The sequence below is a fragment of the Alligator mississippiensis genome, chromosome 3 (genome assembly GCF_030867095.1).
Source record: "Alligator mississippiensis isolate rAllMis1 chromosome 3, rAllMis1, whole genome shotgun sequence".
NCBI lineage: Eukaryota > Metazoa > Chordata > Crocodylia > Alligatoridae > Alligator > Alligator mississippiensis.
The window spans coordinates 180672858-180700160 of record NC_081826.1 but is presented as its reverse complement, the minus strand read 5'-3'; the positions used below and the strand labels follow the sequence as shown (position 1 = coordinate 180700160).

The 27303-nt window shown below is 41.5% G+C and overlaps 1 protein-coding gene across 13 annotated transcripts in view; it reads right to left on the bottom strand.

Annotated features, from left to right (window-relative positions):
- Positions 1 to 27303, bottom strand: part of BNC2 (basonuclin zinc finger protein 2) — a 478778-nt gene that overhangs the window by 138611 nt on the left and 312864 nt on the right. For all 13 annotated transcript variants that reach the window (XR_009460955.1, XM_019483666.2, XM_019483667.2 and 10 more), the window contains one exon: positions 10351 to 10586. Coding sequence is in view for 12 of the 13 variants with exons in the window: in XM_019483666.2 (XP_019339211.1) it covers positions 10351 to 10586 (236 nt within the window). In the remaining variant the exon portion in view is untranslated. The remainder of the gene's footprint in view (positions 1 to 10350; positions 10587 to 27303) is intronic.

Sequence of the window (27303 nt, the reverse complement as noted above, 5' to 3'; positions counted from 1 at the left end):
ATCTGTGGGAAGATTCAGGCTTCCACAGTGGTTGGGAGGAGTGGCTCTCAACAGGCCACCAAAACTCATGAAGTGGCCTACCAACCCACATAATTGCCCACCCCTGCTCCGTAAAAATACTGATTCTGTGTCACAGGAGAGTAAGTTAAACTCAAGCACATCTGCAGATGAAACCAGGAAACTGAAGATGTTCATTTATTTAAAATATAATAATTGGAAAGTGTTCTTAATCATAAACAGTTAATGGTATTTATGAATTTGAATTCAATCTAAAGGAAGGAAGCTGGAAATCATTTCTTCCTTTGCTTACCTGCCAAGATTCAAGTTCAGGGTTCTGTTTCTCTTGTAACACCTGATGACATCTCACACCTACAGCAACCTAGTGAGTGAGGTAAAATGCCCCCTGCTCTGTTTTAGGTGTTTGTGATTTCATCAACCATTGCAAGAGACCCACAGAACTATGAACTCAGGTCTTGGCAGCTGAAGAGCTTTTCAATTTGGTGTTAAAAGAAAGCACCCATGATTCTGGCATGTGCCTGACTGGCCTCCAGTAACAAGCATTCCCAATCTTCTGTGTTCCACTAGCCATACCAGGCTGCATAAAACTAAGTCAGAGAGTCTACTTACTATTTTCTTTCATTTCTGTACTAGGAACAGTTAGTGCTGCCCTACCTCCCTCTCACTGCTAAACCAGGAAATCCAGCCCCCCTCCTCCCTCCCACAGCATGGATCCCAGCCCCACAATCCCTAAGCATGTGGTATGCTAGCTAATGCCAAGAGGTGCCCATGTGTGTCCGTCTGCCCCAATTTCACTGAGGCAGGCAGACAGAACAGTCACTGCTTAGGGCTGTTTGGAGCTAATCAACAGGTCAACCCATAAGCTGTTTAAGTAGTTTTAAGTAATCGAGAGGGGACATTGTTTTGCTGATTGGGTGATAAAGACTGTTATCACTATCAGCCCCCAGCTGGCTTGTTTGCCTGTCAGTTTGCTGCACACAGTGTGACAAAGCAGGGAGGGAGATTGAAAAGCTCTGTATCATCTACATATGCATGCACTGCAACCCCCCCCAACCCCGCAACCCTTGTTGCAGAGTGCCAGCCTGGGGCTGGCAAGACTCCTGCCCCTTGAACAGCCAGCGGGGAAAAGACTGGGACTATGCAGACAGACCTCCCTAATGAGAGAACCCTGATGGGGCCTGGCCATGCCCCCCTCAGCTCAGCTCCCTGCAGAAGGGAAGTGAGGGCTGCTCTGGTGCCCCCTGACTTCTAGCCTGAGCCACTGCAGGCATGTGCCTGTATTTCCTTAGTCCAAAGAGAATGGCTGTCCAGGTTCAAACCACTTCAACCTAGTCAGGCTAGATTAACTTGCAAAGGTTGAATCAATTCAGGCTCAGGCTTTTTCAATGTTTGACCCTAACCTTCAGCATCAATGCTACAGTTTTAACTCTTTTACTGCTCATTCAATGGAGGCTGTAAGGTTAAAACTGTAATTTTTGGCTGGCTAGAAACATTGAAAAATGTATTTTACCCCTGAAGTCAGCATTTAGCTATCACTCTGGAAAAATCTTTTTCCCTTTATTCTGCCTTCCCCAGACCAGTTGCATGTATTATTTGGGCAAGTCTGAGAAAAAAAACCAGTATATCCCACTCTATCCAAAGCCATAAACTCTTGACATCTTGTGTTCTTGCATGATTCAAGTATACACAGATATGATTAAAGTGATGAAGAGTCATGCAACAAAGAAGGTTGGTGGTTCTGCTACAGAGGCAAAGATATCAAAATGCAGCAGGAAGATATTAAGAAAGTTAGTGCAGACACACATAGAGTCATTTTGAAAACACTTCATAGTGGAGTAAGAGCGACACAGCGGTACCCCTGCACAACAATGCTTCCCTGTAGTTCAAGAGCTGTGCTTTGGTTCAAAGTTCCTGTGCTACCTCACTCTCACAAGTCCTTAAAATTTATTTGAGCTTTTGAGTTTGGGGTAGACACAATATTCACTGCTGACTTGGAACAGACGAAACGAATACAAAAGAGTGAGAAGCACAGCAGCAGCTCTGAATTTCACAAAAGTGTAAGGGAGTCACTTTAAGCTGGCTCATGTGATATAGAAAAAACTCTTCCATAGTCATGGATTTTAGGAGGTAAGGTACTGTGGGAGGAATGGAAACTCAGGAGATATATGCATAATTTAATATGGCCTTTTCATCTCTAACTTCTGTGGTAAAGAGGAGAGTGTGTGACAAGGAAGGACGTGGAACAGGGTGAGGCTGAAAAAGGGAAGATAGATGAGAGAAAAGGAAGGAAAGGAAAAAGCAGGAAAGGGAGTAAGCCACAATGAGATGGGGGCAGGAGGGAAACAATCGGGGTGATGGGAGGGAATCAGGGCAGAGAACAAAATATGCAGTAAATAAGGTACAGAGAAGTACATTTAAGACCATTGAGTACTCAGAACATTGAGTAACTACAGGCATGTTTTGAGTGCAAGTTGGGGGTTTGGAGATTAGAATTTTAAACTGAGCAAAGGAATATATGTGAATATAAAACAACAAATACAAGAGGGAAAGAAAATACAAACACAGAAAGATACTTAAAGCAGAAAAAAGCAGAATCTACCCTGCATTTATGGCTCTATATCTCCCTTCCACTCCCAAATAAAATAAATGGAAATAATGGCAATTGAAAGTTGAAAAAAAATTCCACAGCCAAAGAATGGGTAATCTGTATTTTGTTACACACTTTTCCAGAGATTTTGCTGAATAAGTCTTTTTAACCTCTCTCTTCCTCAGTTTTCTCATCTATAAAAGGTATAATACTCACCTACCTCGGAGAGACATGACAACGTTATATGTATGAAAGTTTAAGGTGCATTCACGTCATCAGGTAGACGTTGCTAAAGAAGTGCAAAGTATTAGTTAATTATGATAGATTCATATAAAATTCACCCAGAAAAAGAACCAGACCAACGAGGATAGAAAAAAATCATAGAAAACCAATGTATGTAAAATACATTTCCATAATATTTATGAAGGGTAACTGTCACTTGTCATTTTATAACTTCATTTTACATCTTACAAATTACCTGAAAAAAAGAAGATTTTTCTATGACTGGCAAGCATGTAAGGATTCTTGGTTTGCTACCCATGTCACCATTAGATCACAAACATTCTCTTACTTTTATGATTTGCATTAATATAAATATGCTTCTATTAGTGAATTACTAATAGAATTAGATGGCACTGTTTTTATGATGGAAGATTTGTCGTGGGAGAGGAAGCTGCCAGTTTGATAGCTGATTGTCATTTGGATAATATTGAGCGTAAATATTTCTGTTACCATTACTTAACCTGACTTTTGCTCGTTAGGTACCTTAATGGAGGGGTTGTTTTTTGTTTTTTTTTAATTTGGACAAATGATGCTTATTCTAAAAGTGTAGATCCTTCAACAAACTAATAATATAAGCCCAAGTTTGTCTCTGCCATGCTCAATGATGCTCAGAAAAGAGCATCTTGGAAGATTTTAATAGATGCATATAAACTAGAAAGATGAGACAAAAACAACTGTTTTCTATTCTATGCTACAGAACCACTGTAACTTGACCATGGTAGTACTGAATACAAGTAATATTTAATTTTAAGAACAGTCAAACAACGTCCATAGCTACATATTCAGCCATGTTGAACAGGAGGCACAGGGACCACAGAACAAAGGAGTAACACATTATTAACAGCTCTTACATTATATTTCTTGGGTCTCTCTTCAAATCCCCTGCATACTCTTGATGCAAGAATGAGTCAAAAGAACAGTCCCTTTCTTTTCTGATGGAGATATAAGCAAGCCATTGAGGCAAACCAAACTCTTCCACCTAGAGTGGAATAATTTAAAAAGTCATGAAAATGTTGCAATTCAAATATTCCACATGCAAATGTCACTCTGATTTAGATGCGAGTACAACCCAGTGATTTAAAAAAGCTACACTATAAAACACACAGGATGCTCAACTTGATTAAAGTATAATTGCTGTTAGAACAGTGTCTGAAAATGACATCATTTTATGCACGTTCCAAATCACATTGGCTAAATTAAGCGACTAAAAACGTTTTTGTCACTGTTTGCTCTAGTAAGTCCTGCAGAACACTACTGGGACAGCAAGCTGAAGTCTATTTTGACTCTTCATCAACAGAATTGTTAAATAAATGCTTACAGTAGGATTGTTGCTAACATTGTGCAAGCAGAAAAGCACATAACTTGGCCATCAAATTCACCAGTCGAGTGAAAGAGTTGGTACTCAGGTAAATATATCTTTTTTTAACTTGTAAAATAATCATAAACCTAAGGGAGACAATGAAACACAAAATCCCCACATGCAGTCCTCTCAATACTATAGGAATACTGTATGCTTTTGGAATTTCCTGTTTTTGAATGCTTGATATTGCCATTGAGAGAAACATGAACTACAGAAATGAGAAGAGGCATAGCTCTGCCACTAACTCATTGTATGACACAAGTCACTTAACCACTCCGTGCCTCATGAAAAATGAGGGAGCTGGGAATATTAACTAATTGTTCACAGAATGCACTGAAAAGCCCGGAATTGTTATTAACAACATAAAATCATTATTTGTGAAAGGACAGAGTCCAGAGGCCTTACTAATATTGTGCTAACTGAAATCAATGGAATCAGTGGTAATATAAGTTACTATTTAATAGGGCTGTGCGAAGCTTCAGTCCCTGCTTCAATTCAACAGAGATTCAGCCTGATTCAGTGGCTGAATCTCTGAATCTGAATCAAATCAGGAGATCCTTTAATCTCTCTGAATTGAATTGGAACCCTCCGAATTGATTTGGAGAGATTCGGAAAGATTTGGACATAGAGACAGCTTTTTTTCAACATACCTCTAAGTAGCAAGGTCTCATAAGTGCTGGGATGATGAGGTGCATGGAGTGTCCCACAGAAGCACAGAGGGCTCCCCAGCACACTCAGCAGCAGACCCGGAAGTGGACCCAAAGCACTTCCGGTCCACTTCCAGGTCTGCTAGGGGCATGCGGAGGCCCCCCTGGTACTCTCCTGGCTCAGTGACTGGTGCCCCCTGGGTCTGGGAGGGGCACCCAGGGTGCCCAGTGGCTGACTGCCAAGCTGAAGAGGCATGGGAGGGCCCTCCAGCATGCTGCACGGCAGACCTGGAAGTGGACCAGAAGTACTTCCGGTCCACTTCTGGGTTTACTGCCAAGCACATGGAGAGCCCTTGCACTCCTGTGGGACGCTCTATGCACTCCAGCATCGCAGCAATCACTAGTTGTGCCCACTACCTAAAGGTACATAGAAAAAACTTTTAAAGCTGTGTCTATGGCTGAATCGCTGAGTCTCTGAATCAGCATCAAATCTTCAGATTTGGATTTGGCCAAATCAAAATCAGGGACTGTGATCCAAATCAACAAATTGAATCGCTGCCCCCGATTTGTGCCAAATCCAAACTGAATAGGGCCTGCTTTGCACATCCCTACTATTTAATGTGTGTGAGCATTACAGAATCTGCTATGTAATAGAAGAATTATCACTGATATGCATATGGCCTCACATTGCCTGCAGTGATAAGAACTACTGTTCTGTACCACTTCTGGAATAAATGAAGTAAATTATTTTCTTGAAATGGATATCAAGAATATCACCCTAGAAAATCTTCAGTCCTCTGTATATACAGTCCAGAAAGCTTCACCACACTAAGTTTTTCTGGGATCACCTGTAAGGGTGAGATCACCAAGTACTCTATCTCCAAAGGTATGCAGTCCTTATACTCTCTATTGAGATGCCCAACCAGGTTGTCCTTCAGTACATTGGTGATGTGTAAATCTTTTCACCAGCAAGCAGGGGACAACATTGCTCATGAACCAGAGAATAGAGGCCAGGTGTTAATCACTTTAAACCACTACTGACCTCTTTTTAGATTTGAAAGCTCTGTATCACATTATCAATCCCCAGAGCCATCTAGTGTGCTCAACAGTTTCACTTGTTATTCTCTACTGAAGGCTTAATGACACAATTAGCCATCTTATAAGTACAAAAACTAGCTTGTTACTTTTAAAATTCACTATGGAAAACAAAGTCTTTCACAAAAGCAAACATGCCCCCAGCAGATTGCAGGTTGCTGTCCATTCTACTTGTCACCGACTACCTGGCCTGGGTCTCTCCTGTTTCTCCTTGAATGGATCTGCAGTAGACCCAGTTGGGAACTTTTCCTTTAAAACGTTTAGCTTACAGAAAATACAGATTCTCCAAAAACCTTTTCTCTCTGTGGGAAAATTCTGATTGCCAACATTTTTTCCAGAACTTTCTATTCTGGGAGAAAAGAGAATTCTGATATTTCAGCAATTTTCAGGGGATAGAAATTCCCATTTTCATTTAGTAATATTCAGGTATAACTATTTTAGACCTATACAGCTGCCGAATGTTAGGACCCCAAACCAGGACAGCGGTAAGGTAACGATTGGGAGCAATGACCAACCCTAATCTCTACCTGTGTCAAACCCCGTTTATCCCCTTTGTCTCCATGGTGCAACCTCATAATATGCATACTGGAACTATCTGTGCAGACAGTGAAATCTTGTACTTAACACATTTCAGTGTACTCCTTTTGGCTGACAGAGCTCCTCAGCTTCTGCTCCCTGCAAAGATGTGCTACAATTCTTCAGATTTCTAATTTAATACATTTATCAGTTTTATATGTAGCAGTATAAGCTACATCTGAATAGCTAGCTCCCTTGATTCAGAGGATATGAAAAGTTTTTGCTAAGCAGTTCCAGGGGTTAGAATAGAAATGTTAGCATGGGGGGGAAGGAATGGTCTTTTAGCTATATTACAAGCCTGGGGCCCAGAAGTTTGTGTGTCAGCTGCAGGATGTCCCTGAAACTTCTGATATCTTAAATAATTCCCTTTATCAGTTTCTGGCATGGTTTTCCTATCAATAGTATGAGGCTAATAATGCTCCCATTTTCCCCAAACTTTCTGTATGGAAAAACTGAAAAATACATTTGTGAGACACTCAATTTCTACAAAGTTGAGCTTCATAGAAAAGCCTATACACTATATAATGATCATGGTACCACTTGTATTCTTACAATACCTTCCTCCACTAAAAAAGGAAAAAGTAGTTAATAATACATTTATTTAAAAGAAAAAAAAACACCACCACACAAACAAAAATAAAACCTCAAGCTCGATACCAAAGATCTGATCGCGTTCCTTTAGGTTTCACTGGAAGCATGCTTTATAAAGAAGTCTCTCTTTTTTCCCATATACCCTGTCTCCCAGCTTTAACACAAACAAAATAAGAAAGCTAAACTGACAGACAGGCCTGACTAGTATGTCTTCATTTGCCCAGTAACACAATCCACAGCCAAGTGCTAACCAAGTCAATATGTGGTAAGTTTTTAACAACGCCCTAACTTGCCTTGATAATTATTCTGCTTTAACTGACATAATATTCAATATACTGTTGTTGAATGCAATAATGGTAAAATTGATGCCTTGAGGGCTACAATGCAATTGAGTTTTAGCCAGATAAACTGAACTCTAGCCTAATGGTGTATTATGGGCTTTACACCACTCAAATGCACAGGTCACAGTCTGACTGTTTATAACCCCCTATATATAATTATATTACAAGCCATTCTTGCATATCTTAAGATCATTCCAACAGATAATTAAAAAAAAAAATCAATAGGGGCCTGATTCTGCAGTAGTTGCAAGAGCAAAACCACTATCAGTGACTCTTCTTCTCTGTGCCAGCTAGCAAATTGAATCCAAGGCTTGCTGTCTTATTTCCCACCTGGTATTTTTTTATTTTTTCTGGTAGTAGAAAATTAATAATGTCCTGCCCCTGAAGCAGGCAGCAAACTTTTCATATGGATTCCTCTGGAAACTAGAATTTTGTCAGCCCTTTTAATCAGAATTCAAAATCCAGAATCTAAAATGTCACAGAAAATACACACATCATCATTTAAAATAATACGTAGGTTCTATCAATAATACTAGCGATAGATTAGCTACTACTGCAAATACAATGATACAAGCAGGCATTCATATTTTCAAAAAAGATCAATTCTAATGTCTGAAATCAGGCTAAAAAAAAAAAAAAAATCACAGAAGACTATATTTTACAGTTGGACGCCTATAACATTCAGCTTTTAAAAACAAGTTCCAGAAGGATTTTAAAAAAATTGAAAAGATTTCCAAATTGCATATAGCTTAATAAAAATAACAGGATCTCATTATATACTTACAGCCCATTTTCCCCCTTAATCTTTTTCTAGGGCTGTTTTACCATTCAGAAATGTTTACTGTAACAATCTGTATATGGTATTTTTAAGTAATGTATTTTTATAAAAAGATGAAATATTAAGGCATCTGCATAATTTTATACAAGATAATGTGCCTTCTCTGCAGAGATGTGAACCATGGCAATGACTTTCAAAAATACATTCAAAGTTATGGGGAGCAGGAACCAAGACTCCTATGTTCTGTACCATACCAAGTAAACTATTAGAGCCTACATAAAGTAAAAACAACAGCACGGTACCAGTAATCCTCAAATGCAAAATGTGAGTATAGACTTAATCCTGCAATGGACTGAGGATTCCCAGCTCTTGCTTAAGACAGTAGCTTTCAGCACCTTATAGTAACCATGCTGCAGATCTGAAATGACTTTCTGAAGAGCTAGCATAATAAATCACTTTGAAACCTAAGAAATGCCATATTTTTATTCATTTGAAAAACTAAAATCTAAACATGGAAACACTTTGCGATTATAGCAAGCCATATTGGTTTTACAGAATGATGGATCTTGATATTTTTGTTTACTTTTTAAATTCAAACTACACAATATTGGAAGCTCAAGATCATCTTTCCACCATAAATTTATACTAGGATATACCTTTTATGTATTGCATTATGCAGATGTATATATGCATAAGTGTGCATATTGTTAAGGCTGGAAAAATAGGATTGGAGAAGCTGCTGCCTTAGACTTTAGAGCAGGGGTGGGCAAAATATGGCCTACGGGACAGATCCAGCCCGCGGGACAGATCTGGCCCACTAGGCCATTCTATCCGGCCCACGGGGCCCCTAAAAATTAATATTTATCTGTCCCTGGTTACTATCAAAGATGATAGGAACCAGGGGCAGTAGGACCCAGGGGAAGCCCCAGCAGGCTCCTGCAAAAGCAGGGCCCACTCAGCCCCACCCCCCCCAGCCGGAAGCCCCTGGCTAGCAGGGGCTTTTGGCCTGGGACCACGTGGCTCCTCGTGGCTGCATTGGTGGGGGAAACTCAGGTAAGAAGGGGGGGGCAGGGAGGGCCCCCAGTCATTGAGACCAGGCCAGCTCAGCTCCTCTCCCTCAGGGCTGCACCAGCGGGGGGGGGGGGGGGGGGGGCGGCTAACTCAGCTCCATAGAGCCCCTGCCTGCTGGGATCTCACGCTTCTACTGCTCTGCTCTGGCCCTTCCGGTGCTGGCCATGGGACATTGGTGTGGGCCCCATGCTCCCTCTGGCTCCCGTGCCCACTCACTCCCAGTGCCCCCCCCAGCCCTGCGGCACAGCCCTGGCCCCCCACTCACCGGCAGGGAACAAGCTGGTGCTGAGCGTGGGGGAAAAGCAGCCCCTCTTCCACCCTGTGGCTGGTGCCCTGTGCTGCAGCCGCTCGCAGCCCACACAGGGCTGTCCTGAGCAGGCACAGGCAGACCCATGTGGGCTGCAAGTGGCTGCAGCATGGGGCACCGGGCATGGGGCAGGGAAGGAATCACTTTTCCCCATGCTTAGCACCAGCTTGTAATGTGCTGCTGCTGCCAGCCTGGGTCCCACGCACACAGACCCCAGCCTGTACCATGGGGCTGGGGGGGGCACTGCAAGTGAGCAGGCATGAGAGCCAGCGGGAGCACAGGTCTCGCATCTGTGTCCTGGGGCCAGCGCCGGTGGGGTCCAGAGCAGGACAGCAGAAGTATGGGGTCCCAGCTGCCAGGGGCTCTGTGGAGCTAGGCCAGCTCTCCCCTTTCTCTGCTGGTGCAGCCCAGCCTGGCTCCACAGACCCCTGCCAGCCTGTGCCCCACTCTGGGCCCCACCAGTGCTGGCCCTGGGACATTGGCTCCAAGATGGTGACCAAAATGTGCAAATTTTACAGTGCCACCATGACTCTTACCCCTCTCCACAGCTTTTCAAATTCTTCTCAAAATAGTTTGCCTAAAGATTTGCAGTTACAGTCACTGCAATGTTTAGGAATAGTTTCCTAGTCACAACCTTTAAATGCAAAAGGAAAGTCCACAAACAGATTTTTGCTACATGCTGTAAGCTACTTCCTACCTGAAGGATGTAACCCCTAACGTAGTCACGAAGTGTCCAGCCTAAGCCATGCAAGATGTGCAGCACCTCTTCTTGCTTCAGTACACTGAAGAGTCGATCAAGCAGTATCTTCAGTCTCACAGGTACGGCCTGGGTACCGTATAGCATCAAGCTGCTGATGTCAAACACTACGTTGGACTGCACAATCTCCACTTGGGTTGGATGGTACAGATGCTGAGTGCTAAGCTTGTCCAAAGCTGAGAAACAGAGGTTGAGAACAAGAGAAGAGACAGAAGAGGGAAGGGGAGGTGGAAAAAGTAAATAAAAAATATACCAAAGTAGATCTATTTTTGTCAACATATGTTCTCCATAATTATACTATGTGAAATAAATGGTTATCATAGACTAGAGACAGTAGGAAATTTGCCCAAATTTTTAGAAAATCTGAGCCTTAATCTCTAGAAAAAAATAGAGACACTGAAATGTTTTAAAAATTACTGCTCTGCATTATCATAAAGTGAAATCATGGATTCACTGCTAATTACCAGCTGCTTGGCAAACATATCCAAATCAATAACTTACCTCTTTTGTATGAATTCAGAGATCAAACACATTAATAATTTAAAGAGCTGGTGAGGAGGAGGTAGGAATGCAGGATATCTAGTAATTCTTTTCCCCCTTGTTGTTATATTGGGGGATGATATGGGATATGAATGGGATGATAATACATATGGTATCATATTTTTATATACATCCGGGTTTACAATTGATTTCTTTTCTACTTTACAAAACTAAGAATCTAGATAGACAAGTTTGCTTCAAAAGGAACTTTTTTGAGCATTTTAAACAATGTTATAGGGCATCCTCCTAAGTACTTTGGTTTCTTCTTGGCTCATGGTCACTTGAGAGTTCATGTACTCTTGATGAATTGCTTTCTTACATCCAGAGCGTAAAGGCCCTTATCATTTACCCACTGGCTTCATTCAACACATTTACTCCAAGGAATATTTTGTCAAAGAGTCTGGTTTTCTCATACTTCATTTCTTGCAACTGATTTGTCTGATCTTTCCTACTCTAGTTGTTAAGTCAACTTTGAATAAATAGCTTAAAATATTAATTTAGTGCTCACAGAAGATAAGGGATTGGCCAGCCTGGGGACTGTAGTCCTATGTCACTCCTCACAACATAGGTACTGAAAAAAGTAAAGGGTGAGATTTTGCCTGTTGCTCTTCCAAAGCACTTCGGGCACCTATACACATGCAGCAAGGCTGCTCTGATGCGCTGTAATTACAGTGCTTTGGAGCAGACTCGATGAATCGAGTCTACTGGAGCATGGTAATTACTGCACTCCAGCAGGCTTCAGTGTCACATGTATCAGTGTCCCCGCACTGAAAAACAGCAGTCGGGGTGCTTTAAGTAAAGCTCATCAAACAAGTTTTAGTTAAAGTGCCCCCACCATCATTTTTCAGTGAAGGGATGCTGATACATGTGACACTTTAGGTGCTTTAATTAGAGTGGCTCTTGGAGCCACTCTAATTAAAGTGCCCCTCCCCCATTCTTGGAGCATGTGTATAAATGCCCTTCAACTATATAATCTTCTGATAAAGCACTGATTTATTTACAAAGTTTAACAAAACAATTAGATTGAAATCCACATAGTTTAAATACCCTCTACAGTGTTTTCTTGGCTTGATATTGTTGATAACCTATATCTTTATTACCATAACAGGTACATCATTTAAAATTCTTGGTTTGGTTGAGAAGTAAAAGGACTTATAAAATGTATCTTGTAAAAGGGGGTGAAGGTGGGGTATGTATGTATACACATTGACATGGAGGGAAAAGGACACAGTCAATTTTTAGGCAGATAACAGTGGCTATTTGCCATGGTAAAGCAAAACCTGAATGCCTTAAAATAATAATAATAATAATAATAATAGCAGCAGCAATAATAAGGCTAAGACTATCAAAGCACCAAAGCTTGATTCAAGCCTCACAGCACTTCTCAAAAGATGATCTAGATATTACCATTCTTGTTTTTACAGCCTAGAAAAAGGGAGGCTGACTCATTCACAATTGGAAAGTCCAAGCCAGAGATGAGACCAGAACCCAGATCTCCAGGCTTCTTCTTTAACTACTCAGTCACACTTCTCTTCTAAATGGCAATATAATGCTCTTTGTTAAATAAAGCTGTTTAAATTTTAAAATACATTAGGAAAGGTTACCTTCTTGCCTCTAAAACAGAAAACTGAATGGCCTAGGGGTTTAAGATGCTCTTCTACTTTTGACTCAGGTCAGTAACAACCTAAAGTTGTTTTTTATTAAATGACTATTTAGTGGATACTGAAGAATGAGTTTGGCAGTTGCGGTCCACCTCTTGGTGGACAACTTCCCATTTCATAAAATTTGAAAGTGTTTGACAGGGACAGGACTGACGTATAAGCAAAAGACAGATCAGAAAATAATAAAATGGAAATAAGAAGTGGTCCTTCAAGGCAACTTAAGCGCAGTGGCAGAGCACTGGGTGGAAGTTTTTATAATCAAGACTCTGCTCATCCTGTGACACTTTTCCAAGTTTACCACAGGAGCATAAAATCATTTGAAGAATTAGTTCTGAACAGGTATGTTAAGAGTCTATTGATGAACAAAACCATCTGTAATTTGAAGTCACAGTCTTATTCCGAAAATTAACATAAATACAAATAAAAACAAAAAGTTCCATTCTTCTTTAAATTAATGTCAGGATGTACATTCACAGGTGCACTCTCACAAAAAGGGGATATATTTTTCTATGGGTATGTACCAGAGCATTTGTTAAATAGATGCAAAGACCCCACTAAAGACAGAAATGAATGCAGACATACGGAGGAGGAAAGGTGCTAATGCACCTTTCCATAAGGAATGATTGTGTGACAAAAAATCTGTATTTTTTGTGGATCATTAATTAACGGAACCACTCTTCATTGCTTTTGACTCTGGAACCAAATAGTGTAGGAGCATGCAACCTTCCCCCATTATTTATAATTACAAAGTATTACCTTATTTGCTTATAAAAAAAAGACTACTAAAAGTATTTACTGAGAACAAAAGAAGAAATAAAATAATGGAAAAAGGCTACATAGTAAATTAGCTTTGTATTAATTAGATTCTTCCCAAGCATTCTGACAATCCAGAAGGGAGTATCTGTAACACACTGGGATCCATTTCACAATGTCTATGGAGAGCACCTAAGTTGCTTGCCCATCTGAACCAAGGAAATAATTTGAAGCCATGGGAAGATCCAGGATTTTGTGAAGGGGAGTGCAGGAGGCTGCACCCCTGCTTCCAGCTCCCTGCATCCCCCGAGGCAGGCAGACCATACTGACAGAGCAGCGATGGGGATTTTTATTAAGTCCCCAAATCAGGTGAGAATCCCATCCCCATCACTCCCTGGCTCCCAGCATTCCCCTTCCTTCCCCTCTGTCCTCAGCAGCACATTCTCTCTCCTTCCAATCACTGCTCTCCCCTGCTTACCACTACCACTTCCACTGTCCTCATTGTCCCCAGCTGAGGGGCAGGCTAAAGAGCTGCTCCAGCTGGTCTCAGCAGTGCACAGCAGCTGCAGCAGCAAGTGAGTTCCTCTTTCCTGCTTCCCGCCCCCCACCCCCACCGCCCTGACCAGGAACAATTTGAATAATAATATTTTGCCTAACTTAAATCCCTCATTTCACCTGCATATGACATTTGTCATCACTTCCCATCTTAAAACCTTGTACTCTCTTGCTGTGTGTTGATGAACAGCTACTGCATTTCAGGGATAGAACATTTATCCTGCTTTGTAGTACACAAGTAAGTTTGTAAGTGCTTTGGAATCGAAAGGCACTATGCACACACACACACGCACACACACACACACACGAGCTATTGTCATATCTGAAAAATGACATAAGCAGATGTCTCCTTATTAAAAAGATACCATCCACTTTTAAAGTGCATTAAAATATACACTTTGCCTGGCCCAACTGAAGTTGTTAGTCATAGTACTAATGCCACCTGTGGAATCAAAACTTAACCCAGAAAAGCCAAAATCCTTAATATGTTTGTGTTGCTTTTGCCATAACCTAAATAATCTCTTCAAAAGCCGCAAGTAGTTTTTCGGGTTCTATCTATTTAGTAACAGTGCTGAAGCTAGGGAAACCCACTTTTAGCCAACTCCTCCACTGCCTTTAATTATTGATGTTGCCTCTACTTTCTGGTATTTTCCCCTCTGGGTGAGTGGACAGCTGTACACTGATATACAGGAGAAAAGGCCTAATGCATCTAAAAACCACATACTCTGCTGAGCAAAGAAGCTGACATTTTTGTGGAATGGCTGAAAAAAAAAAAGGCCCTTGTGTTTTACTATAACATACAGTGGAATAATATTTCTGTGGAGAGCTCTACATTTGAAATGTTCATTTCAGGAATTTTAGCTAGTGAAAAAGGGTTGCATATGTTTATCTTCAGTGCTAAATTGCTATCAACTTAGTAATCATCAGAATGGGGGATCTCTTATCTATTCATGTGCCTGTTGTAGATCTGCAGGGATCTCCGCACAGGCTGCTTGCAGATATGGGGGAAAAACACCCCCAAAAACTCACACTTTACTGCAAGAGGAGGTGTTAGTTTGACCCAGCTCTGCAGCATCTGTATAGATTGGGCACTTCCGTGGGGCTTTTTGGTGCTTTTAGTTAAAGCTGATTCAATCAGTTATTAAATAAAAGTGCCAAAAAAGCCCCACAGAAGCACCAGATCTATACAGATGCTGCAGAGCTGGGTCTAACTAACACGTTGCCTCTTTTGGACATGGGCTGGGCTCAGCACGGGAGCACACCGTGTTTAAAGTCAAGCATGGTTTTTAGGTGGGGAAGGGGGCGTTGCTTGTTTTTTCCCCACAATGTCTGCAAGCAACCACAGTTATCACCACCAAAAGTTTTGCAAGGGATAACAACTGCCCAAATACCTAATAGATCAGTAGGTAGGTAGTGTAGTGCGCAGGTTTGTCATTACCCTGAAATAGAATAGTTTTCTGAAAGCATACTGATAGGTTTACAATAATTTGGATTATTAAGAAGTATTAGCTTTACAGCTGAATATAAGGCATGACCTGTGGCCTAGCAATGCAGCTGACCACAAGGCAGAATGATAGCTAGGCCTTTGCTTGTGTCAAGTAATTATTTTAACTGCACCAAGCATTTTCTGAGTTAAAAAGTGAATCTGTGTCTGTGTGCTAAAAAAAATCAGCTACAGCAAGAAGTAAGATAAGACAGAGAAACCATTGTTTGAGCTTACTGGTTGTGTCCTTGAGAAGTATCTTCTACTGTGTAAGGTTTTGCTAACATAATGTTACTGTTACTTAACTTTTAGCTTTTAAAAGTGCTAGTTCAGCTTAATAGAAATATGCTGTTACAAAGATTTGTAGAGCACCGCCCCAAGTATTGCTTTTTGTTAACCATATAGTCTTGCTTTGTTCTAAGAAGTATAAAAGATCGCCTCACCCTTGAGGGGGGGCCATTTTGCCTTTTGCTGGCTTTATGGTCTTTGCTCGAGCAAATAAACAGCTGTCTTTCTTTACCCGCGTTGTCTGTCAATCAAATTACAGCTAGACAACGGACCTTAGGGAGGTTTCTCCCACTACACTAGTGTCCAATATAGGGAGGGCTTGTAGGCACTCTAGTGAATACATGAGCACATACAACACACTAAGCCAGTTTCACTTAACTTTTTGGCCCTGCAGGCCTGCGAACTGGATCAGCTCTCATGTGCTTGGATCAAATCAGGTCACCGAAGACCCTGCTCTAACTCTGCCCAGACCCACATGCTGGGATTGGAGCTTCCCACTGCTTCCATGCAGTTTTGCATGCCAGGATGGGGACCTGAGCCATTCCCTGGCCCTGTGTGCTAGGATTGGGCCCTGTGCCACCATGTGCACCCTGCCATCTGGTGCTCATGGCCAGTCCTGTGGCACTCCCCATGGACTTGCAGGGAGCTCCACAGGCTGGATGAGAGTGCACTGGGGGCAGATCCAGCCTGAGGGTGGGTGTTGAGCACTCCTGCATTAGAGAAACTTCTGTTGCAGACACAAGCTAAATAGCAGAAAGCCCAGCAGGTCTAGCAGTTTTAAGCAAGAAAATTTGCATGATACACAAATCTAGGGCAACATGACAAGCGAAGGGAAAGAGATGGCTAGAGCCAGGATCTGCAGAACAATCACTTAAAAAATGAGGCAAATCATTTAAGTATCTGATTTGGGAATTCAAAGCCTAACTGTGAGAATCAGTTTCTGAAACTCTCAGCCATATGCGATTTGTTCAGCTATTCTAATAACAGTGTGTACAAGTGGTGGTGAAGACAAATGGTCTGGAAAAGTACTGTGCATATGAAACAGTGCATATGCAAATGAAGGCTGGGTTTGAAGTCCTTTGGAAAATGTGGCTTATCTATATGTTAATACATAATAAGACAATAAAAAAACCTGCATAGGTTTTAACGAGACATGGTATAGTATGATTTGAATTGTAAACGGGTCTTATGGAATCAATACAATGTCAATCTTTACGTATTACAAAGTGTAGTATTCTTACTATGCAAAATTCCAGCTAATGGATTAGCCTATCCATGTGTATTAAATGTTCTATGCCAAGTCCCTGCCAAAGGCTTTGGATCTAGCTAGAATATATAAATGGACAAACTTTAATGTTTCAATTGTGTTTTTTTTAAACTGTAGTAAAACAGGAGGAAAAAAATCTACTTTTCCATTTATATTTTATTGGGGTTTTGGGACCATATACAATTCAAGGAAATTAAATATAAAAGGTATATTAAAATAAGGGCAAATGATTTTTTTGATTCATCAAAAGCCAGAAAATGAAGTCTTTCACTTCATCCATACCTCAGCCAGCTCTGCATATTTGCAGCTATGCAAGACTTCCCAGTGACCTGGGATCCCTTCCATTCTGAAGTATACTGAATGAGTTCAGTCTGAAGCAAAAGCCTTACTCCTGAAAATATTCCATATTCCATTTTTATTATAAAACACATACACACAAATTAATTTTATATGTAAAGCATCTTGCACATTATTTGACAGGTAAAATGAACATGCAAAAGATTTGCCTTACTTAGTCTTGCTAGTTTTAATATGAGTTGTAAATAAACATATAAGAAAAGTGGGTCCAATAAAAGTCTCTCTCTCCAAAAAAAAAAAAAAAGTCTAGACTGTCCCATAGTCTGATCAAATACCTCAGAGCAGGAATTTGGCATAGTAAGTTTCCGCATTTAAATGTGAAATGATTATTGATGAGAATTGATGTTGTGTCCATTTTCATTTCTAAATTTAAATTGAACATGTTTCTAATTCCTGTAAGTTTTTTGGCACCAACATCAAACCACAAACCCAGCAGCAAAGCATAAGATACACACACAAACATTTAAAAATTATTATTTATTTAAGGCTGTTGGATTTACCTTAGGTCAGGGGTATAAGACTCATCTGACCACACAGACCAGATAAGGATCTTTGAGCCAGCTTGCAGGCCAGATCTGGCTGCATCAGAGCCAGTGTGGCACCGTGGCACTATATGTGGTACACATGGTGCATGGGCTGGACCCAGTGCCACGAGTACTGCTTGTAGCATAGGGGGCCAGCACAGGGTGAGCACTGCCTGAGGCATCCTGTCAGACTGGCCCTGCTTGCTGGCTTCAGCATAGCCCAATTTGGATTGTCTCCAGAGCCAGTGTACAGGGCTGGTCAGTGTACAGGGCTGCAGTGTCAGGGCTGGTCAGTGCCACATGAAACTCATGCCCTGGACCGACCCCTTGTGTCACCACCAGCACCCACAGCATTGGGTCCAGCTCATGGACCAGACCAGCACTGCATACAACATGAAAATCATGCAGCTCCACAAACCAGAGTTTCTGGGCTGTATTGTATGCTTGACACCCCTGCCCTACATGTCACTAACAAATTATACTTCTGTATCTCTGTGACTAGCGGAATGAGACACATGGTAGAAAACACAGCAGCACATGGAATTTTTGGTTGTTTGTTTGTTTTTAGTTTTTTTGCTTTTTCTTAAATAAACTTGCACACCGTCTGAAGCAACAAAACTTGAATGGACAAGTAGATTAAACCTATAAAATCAATATGGCTAGGCTCCGTAACACTACTGCAGCACTGTGTGGAACAATCAACATAGGATGAGCAACATGGGGCAATCAAAGACTGTCAGCCACATGTCAGTGCTCTCGTATGATACTGCTCCTAAACAGCAATTTCTGTTATAGGGAGGCTTGTCTGAATATATGGTAGTGAAAATATACCCAGGAGAAATGTTGCTGGAATGCAGCTATTGCTCTCACCAAGTACTGCTGCAAATGGGCATCAACTTCACCATTTATTTCCGCATGCAGTGGTGCACACTGCAGTTGTCTGATCATTTACTTGAGTGACTGGTGAAAATGAATGGCTGTAAATTTATCAGGGTTCAGGCTTATTTCTTTCCAACCACAAAAAATAACAAACCTCTGCAAGAAGGGAATGTGCCATTTGAATCCCTAATTTACTGGAGAGGCAAGCAAACTACTGCACTGATAGAGGGGTGGTCTGGAAGCATCCTACCTTGGGACTGGTGTGATCTGATACATTTCATAGGTGAAAAATTTGCTCTTCAAAAGCATCATCCCTTAGCTAGAACTAGAAGGTGTCCATAGGCCAAATAGTTTAGCATGATCCGGCAAAAGGCATATACATTAGGGCTGTGCGAAGCTTCAGTCACTGATTCGATTTGGCAGAGATTCAGCCCGATTCAGTGGCCGAATCTCCAAATCCAAACTGAATCAGGAGACCTTTTAATTTCTCCAAATCGAAACCCTCTGAATCAATTCAGAGAGATTCAATGATTTGGATATAGACACAGCTTTATATGTTTTTTCTACATACCTCAAGGTACCAGGTAGCTTGTGAATGCTGAGATAGTGGGGAGGATGGAGTGTCCCAAGGGAGTCCGGGGGAGTCCCCAGCTTGCTTGGCGGTGGACCAGGAAGTAGACCAAAAACACCCACCCACCTGCCCCCCGGCTAAGTGACTGGTGCCTCCTGGGTTTGGGGGGCACCTGGGGTCCCCCTGCAGCTGATTGTCGAGATGGGAGGGTGCAGGGGGGTCCACCGCCAAGCATGTGGGCCCCCCCACGCGCTCTTGTGGGATGCTCCATCTGCCCCACCATCTCAACGTTCACAAGCCACGCCTGGTACCTCAAGGTATGTAGAAAAAAGATTTACAGCTGTGTCTATGGCCGAATCAGCACTGAATTTTCATATTTGGATTCGGCCAAATTGAATTGGGACAGTGACCCAAATCAACGGATCAAATCACTGTCCCCGATTCAGGCCGAATCCGAATTGAATACAGCCTGTTTTGCACACCCCTAATATCCATGTTCTCAGAGGCAGTGAATAAACACCATCCACCCCAAAGTTCAAATAGTGAGAGTAGGAAGTAAACATTTAGGGTGGGTAGATGAAACAGAACAGAAACATCAGGTATGAAACTGAATTCTTTGCCTCTATTTCATTCCTGTCCTTATCCCTGTCACTATTTAATATAAATTTAAGGGAAATAATCATTCAGCCCAGTAGATTTTAAGAGGTCACAGAAGGATAGGAAGTGTAGTATTTTCTAATTTAGAAGCAAAAGGAACTTTTCCTTCTGAATTTTACAATATTTAAAAACTAATAATGGAAACCATTGCCAAATCCATTCAGTCTTTGACAGAGGGACACATATGTGATCTCCTAATTTGCAGCTTGCACGTACAGATGTTCACATTTAGTAAAAAGATTTCTTAATAGCTTTTTAAAAGTAAAGGAGTATTGATAACCCAGACAAAACAGCAGCTACACTGACAACTGTCTTCATGCCTTTCAATGCCTTGTGCTCTAGCAACAATTTTACAATGGGTCAAAAAAAAGAGGAAAAAAGCCCACATGGCAATTGCATATACACAAAATAAATGTTATTTAAAAAGTCTAAAGGAAATTTTTCATTAATTTTTCTATGATCCGATTCCAAGTTGAAAAATTTAGATTGCTGCTACATTTAAGTAGCCAAAAGCAGAAATACAGTTTGTTCACAGATGTTGCTTTCTGTCTGCAATTTTTTTTATCCATTTGCAAAACTTTGAAGCCCATCCAGCTTTGACACACTGCCTCTTCAGTTAATAACTATCAAGTTTCTCCTTGTCTCCTGTCTACTTTTCTTTGAGGCAATTGCGTACTCAGCACCCAGAGATAATAACACACATCTATAAGATAAAAGCAATGGCATTAATGTAATTGTCTGCCTTTCTCTCTTTAGCCTAATCTTTTTTTCCTTCAGTTTTGACTGCCTGTGTGACACCTGTTTTTGTCTCCTCTGATCCTACGACAGGTTTTCCGCTGACAAGGTTTTTGCCTGACAGAGATTCTGCCAGACAAGAACATAATAAAATATGAAGAACTGCTTGTCAGAGTTTCTGCCAATGCTCACATGAAATAAAGAAAAAACTCCTGACATTTTTTTTAAAGGGGCCCTGTGATGGTCGCTTTTGGCTTGTCAGGAAAACAGCTTCCCTGGCCAATTCCTGCAAGCCAAACAGGTGTTTTCTTTTATCACACACACACACACACACACACACACACACACACACACACACACACACACACACACACACACACACCCCCCCCCCCCTTGATAGTGGAAAACATGGGTAGAGGAAAAAAGTTTCTCCTACATTATTGGTCATGTAATGAAGACTAGAAGCAGCTTTGACTGTTTGGAGACACCCAAAAAGGGATTTTTTTTTTTTTAAACTGAAGATAGAACTGAAAAATAAATAAATAAATCAAATTAGGTGTCCTGTCACCCTCTCTTGTTGATGTCTGGTATGATCAAAGGACTTAAATGCTACAAGAAATAGGAAAGCTTCATTCCCAGGTCTTAAAATCAAATATGGGCTACGGGCAAACAGGGTCTAGTCATGTTCAGGGTAAGCAGAGTAAGTGAAAAAGCAGGGCAGTGAAGGCAAAGGACACCCAGGAAAGAAGAGAGAGAAGGGCAAACTTCTTTTTGTTCCTTCTCTTGCCAACTTATGGATTTGGGACTAGGCAGAAGAGCTCCCATGTTGTACAGCCAGACATATGTGCAGGGCACAGAATAGGTGTCAAGAAATGACAGGTCTGGAGGAAAAGTGTTTTGTGGCATACAGCATTCAGCCAGCCTACTATCATTGCCAGAAGCGCAGGGTGCTAATGTGCCCTATAGCTAGCTAGAAATTTCAGGGTTACAAAATCAGAATTCACTGGTTTCGGTAAAAACTGATTGGGGCTCTGGGACAACCCTTGACAACAGAGGCACAGTGACCTTGACGTGTTAGTATAATTGCTTTACCTGACCAGGCTACTGTTAACTAGGCCATAGGCCTATACTGTTGTGTTATTGTTGAAGGTTACGGTTCATAACGTGTCATCAAACTTACCCTATATCCTTTGATAAACATTCAACTTTTGATCTTCTAACTCCTTCAACATTATCTCACAGCCCCATGCCTCCTTCACACCAACCATAACTCCCATGAATGAGCTCTCTCTCCACGTCAGGGATGAGACAGGGACCCAGCTTTGTTTATACCAACAGTGGTCCCCCATGGTTGATTTATTTGACAGTCTGGTATGTATGTAAGCAAGTTTGGGATTTCTAGCCTGATGAACAGGATTTGGAGTAACAATGGATTTAAAGTGCACCACATCATGCAGTTCAGTTGGCAGATGCTCATCTTCATGGCAGCCTTGAAAACTATAATGACTATATCACCTGTTTGGGTAAAAAAAAAAAAAAGCCCTCTCCCCCAACCCAGGTGGAATCTATTATTTTGCCAGGCTGTCATAAGATAGCAAGGACTTTGCTCTACAGACTGAGAACTTAGTAGAACTTCAGATTGATAGTACCACATTGCCATTAGTTGTACAAGCATTACAAAACAAAGACCTGAAGCTAACCAATGTAAACATGCAACTGCATTAGGTAACTACACAGTAGTTCTACACTGTGTCCCCGGGGTGGATAGTGAGGGATTTCTCAAGCTTGCCCTGACCACCTGTTCCAGCTCACGTTTCAAACTTGGAAATATAACAGTGAAGACACTCTGAGGCTGTCCCCATGAGAACTACTTTTGAGACCCATCTGGTATGCTTGAGAGTAGCTTTGAGGCTTGCTTCTGGAGTGCCTTCACTGCTACATTTCTGGGTTTGGTACATATAATTGGAACAAGTTGGGGAACCATGTACGGGAGTCTCCCCTTTTGGCCACACTAAGGACAGAGTGCAGACATACTCAGAAAGTCTAGTCTTCCAAAGTCCAGAATGTCTCTCGAAGTGCCAAATGCCTTTAACTTCCACTGAAACCCTACTGTCCTGATGTTAGTTAAAACTGAAGACGTTCAGCCCCTTGTGAGATCAGGCCATGTGACTAGCACTGCCCTTTATAACATCAGTCTTTCTGCCTCCCACAGCAACTAAACAAGACACTTGTGGGTGACTGCCATAAAGTTCATGTACTGTGACCATTTTCACATAGCTCCTGTTAAATATACTTCAGCAAATTTGTCTGTAATTAATTAGAATGTAATTAGAGAAATCTTCTAGGATTTTAAGTGTACGCTTTCCATCACATATTTTCTATTTCTGAAATCCAGATGGGAATGGGATAATAAAGTAACATTGGGAGTCTGCTAAATTAATCTGGAACAAGTTTCCTTATAACACTACTGGATGAGTCACAGTTCTTTCTACTGAGTTAAAGTAACACTATGGTTTTCCCATCCAATGATTTTCACATCAACAATATAGAGAGCAGAGGTTAAGTTACTCAAGGTATTATTGGTACTGTATAACACCTGAAAACAATATGAACTTTTCATTCTTGCAATCAAATCTTTCTCCCATTTTTAACCTCACAGAGCTATGTTGAATGGAGTAGTAGAGTTTGTTTTTTTATCTCTTTCAATTTGTGTTCTGTTTAACCTGGTGAACTCTAGTTAATTAAGATGTTCCTATAAACAATTAAGCTTCCTGTAGGATCGTTAGCAAGATATAAAAATTTATGATGTAATAAAATGATGAAGTGGTTAGCACATCACAGCAGTTCGTGTGCATCTGCATAGGTGTTTCAAGAGACAAGAATGAGTTTCAGTCATCAAAACTAGTGAGTGCTTGTTACAGAAGTGCTACAGCTGGTGTCACCCAAGCACTCCTAGGAATTCATGTGCGGAGGTTTCCCAGTAGTGGTCCAGTGACGCCTGAAACCCAGCAGTCATTTCCAATTATTCTCCTGCTCCTGCTCATTCAAAGGCTAAAGTCATATCTTCCTTGGCCTGCACACAACCCATACACTCGTACATGTTCAAAAATCTCACTGTTCTCCTTCCAAAAGCAGCTACTTTTCATTAAAAAAAGAACTTCCCATGATAGCAAAATTTTCCTTCTTATGCCTCACTTACATAATCATAGAATCACAGAAAGTTAGGGCTGGAAGGGATCTCAAGAGGTCTGATCCCCTGCTCAAAGCAGGACCCTCCCCAACTAGATCATCCCAGGCAAAGCTTTGTGTAGCTGAATTTTGAAAACCTCCAAGCATGGAGAGTCCACTACCTCTCTGGGTAACCTGGTTCCAGAGTTTTACTACCCTCCTAGTGAGAAAATTCTTCCTAATCTCTAACCTAAACTTCCCTTGCTGCAACTTGAGACAGTTGCTCCTTGTTCTGTCCTCTACCACCACCAAGAACAGTCTAGTTCCATCCTCTTTTGAACCCCCTTCAGGTAGTTGAAGGCTGCTATTAAGTCCCCTCTGAGTCTCCTCTTCTTTAGACTAGACTAATCACTAGTATTTTACCTTATACTTTCTAGTTTTAAAGCCCCAAGATGTTTAAGTACAAATAAAACACATTGTCTTCTTCTTGAATTCTCTATACAAAAGGATCAGCTGTCAAACCAACACAAGATTCTTCATGGCTAAAAGAGGCCTTATTTGTAACTTCAAGATAACTTGAAGGTAACTTAAATCATGAAAATTAACATAGGCGGATAATAATTATACACTGCACTAGTACAGCATCTTCAATCTAAATTTCTCAAAATGATTTACACTAAATTGAGACTAGGCACACCAATGAAAGCAGTATTATACTCTCTTAGAGTATGGACATACGCACAACCTACCAAAGGGTAAAAGGGAATGGAGCTTTACGATGCGTCAGATGCTCCCTGGTGATTGCTGTATACATGTTCTTGACCCCATGGTAAGTGGAAGCTAAACTGGGATAATTTCCCCCTCTTTAATGGAGCAGTTACCTCCTGTGGTTTAGTTTCCACTTATCATAGGGTAAGAGCATGTACATATGAGCAGTCATTGCAGAGTAGCTGATGCATAGTGAACTGTTTGTATGTCCCAAGGACTGGAGAATTGGGGCATGTGGAAGTAAACTGATCAAAATAATGAAGTCAGTCATGAACAGAGCTGGAAACTGAAGCAATATGCCAAATGCTTTTCTAAGCATATATTTGCAGGGATGAAGCTATGGGGACCTGGACTCTTTGCTTTCACCATGAGATCTCAGTGATGCTCCTATATTGAAACAAGTCACTCTTGCTCATAACTTGTAATAAGACTGTATGACCTACTTACACGTATGTGGGGTTTTGTGTTTGGTTTTTGAAACAAAATGAAGGAAAACTGAAGGAAAAGGTATAAATACTGCTCATTTTGCTCACTAAATACAGTGTTGTCTATTTATTTGTTTGGTAGTTTATTCATTTATTTGGAAACTTTATTTTAAAGCATAAGCTAAAGGTAGATGAGCAAAATTTGAAAAAGAAGGAGGGGATGATGCCTTGAGGTGAAAATGAGATGTAACCAGTGATTTTAGGTAGAAAAGTAGTTTGGATTTTATCTTAGGTAAACATTAAATAAATGAATGAAATCTGATAGCAGTTACACCCAGTCCAGAGCACGCTGAAAGATATGAAACTGTAATTTTTGGCCTTTCCTCACAAAGGGCGCATCCAGACGAGCACACATGTGCCTCTTGCCTTGTCTCAAACCCCTTTGGGGGCAGCAATCGGGGGGTTGGGGTGGGGCATGTGGGCCTTGCAGGGCGGTCGTAGCTCCTGTGGGGGCCATTTGGCCCTTGTGTGGGGGACATAGCCCTTGTGTGGGCCTGTTGGAGGGGGCTGTAAACCTGTTGGGGGGTCATAGCCCTCGTGGGAGGACAGCAACATATATATTCATGTTTCATGAATTCATGAAACATGTATTTAGAGTTCACTTTATTATGATGATACTGACACTGGTAGGCTTCCACATTGCTTTAACACTGTAGATGTATCAATAAAACATTGCCCAACTGATCGCTGTCTCATCTCACTCTTTCTCTCTCTCTTTATAGTGGTCTTTTGTTTTAATTGTGGAGGAACATGGATTTTGGGGTATTTTACAGAGTGACTTTGGGATTTTTTTTTTTTTTTTAATCAGGGATTTTTCAGTTTTCTTGGGGCAAATTGTGCCACATGGATCCTCCCAGATCTGCAGCCAGGGGGAGCTAGAGCCTGGGGCCAGCACCTGTGCTGTCCCCAGCAGTATAAAAAGCTGCCCTGGCAAGTAGCTCAGGGCTATTCACTCTCAGGAGCTTCTGGGGCCCAGCCAGTTGATACCTGTGGACACTACCCCTTGTGCCAGCTGGACTGCTGAAGCAACCCTGACAATTCCCTGCACCCTTTACCCACTGCAGCAGTCTGGCAGTGGGGGCTGCTGCCTGGCTATGACCTGCTGCGCACCTGCCAGACCTGGATAGGGACTGCACAGCCAGTAGAGGCCAGCTGCCAGTAGGCTTTAGCTGCAGAGTTGGCCTCTGTGGCACTACTGCCATGTGTGCCCCTGCCCGGCCATCTCACCTGGAAGATGTTCTGGGCATGGTGGCCTGTTTTGAACTGTCAAAGCATGTCCTCCTGGCCCCATTTGGCCAGGAGGTCAGCCACAGCCAGCTGGGTCCAAGGTGCCAGCTCTGAGCAGGCAGGGTCCTGCCACTGGCCTCCCTAGCAGGAATTCTGGTGTTCTCTATATTGACTAAATATTGTGTATTTCTTGCACTTAACGAGTTTTTGACAAATACATAATACTCAACAATTTTTAATATAGACTGGACACAACATGTGAGGGATGACACGCACCAGTGAAAACAAGTAGGCTCGAGACAGATAGCCTTTTGCTGACACAGTATACCAGAATCTGGTATAGTGTTAATCCTGGGAAAAATTAAGAGTAAAACTACATCAGTATAAGCTATACCAGTGTTGCTGCTCCTTGGTAGCTGGTCATCTGGTCATTATGGTATTACCCCTACATCATCAATCAAAATGGGTGTAAGTTACAACACAGTTAACATGTTGCTTTTCCAAACCCGACTCACTCTTGTTCATGTTGCTCACATTTAAAGTCCTAAATCTCCCTGATAATTGAATTAAAAAAAAAAAAAAAAGATGGGCAGGCAGAATCTGATTAAGGCAGTAACTTTTTTACCTTTTCCTTTTTTGCTCTCTCCCAGAACAATTTTATAAATTACCATATAGAAATGATTGCTCAACCATTCTGAATGAATAAAAAGTTGTAGTCATATCACACATATGAGCTTATGAAAACAGTCTCCGTTACTCAACTGGGGGGGTGGGGGGGAGGGGGAGAGAAGGTGTGTCACCATTTTGATTACTGCAAGTTAGCATCTATATTATACAAAAGTTTACTGTATATAACCAACTCAACTGCAAGATGAAAGCATAACTTAGGATCATATCACACAGGACACTTAGCACACGTTAAATGCACTTATAATGCCAACATCTGCGTGTTCCAGCAGGATAACATGGACTAAA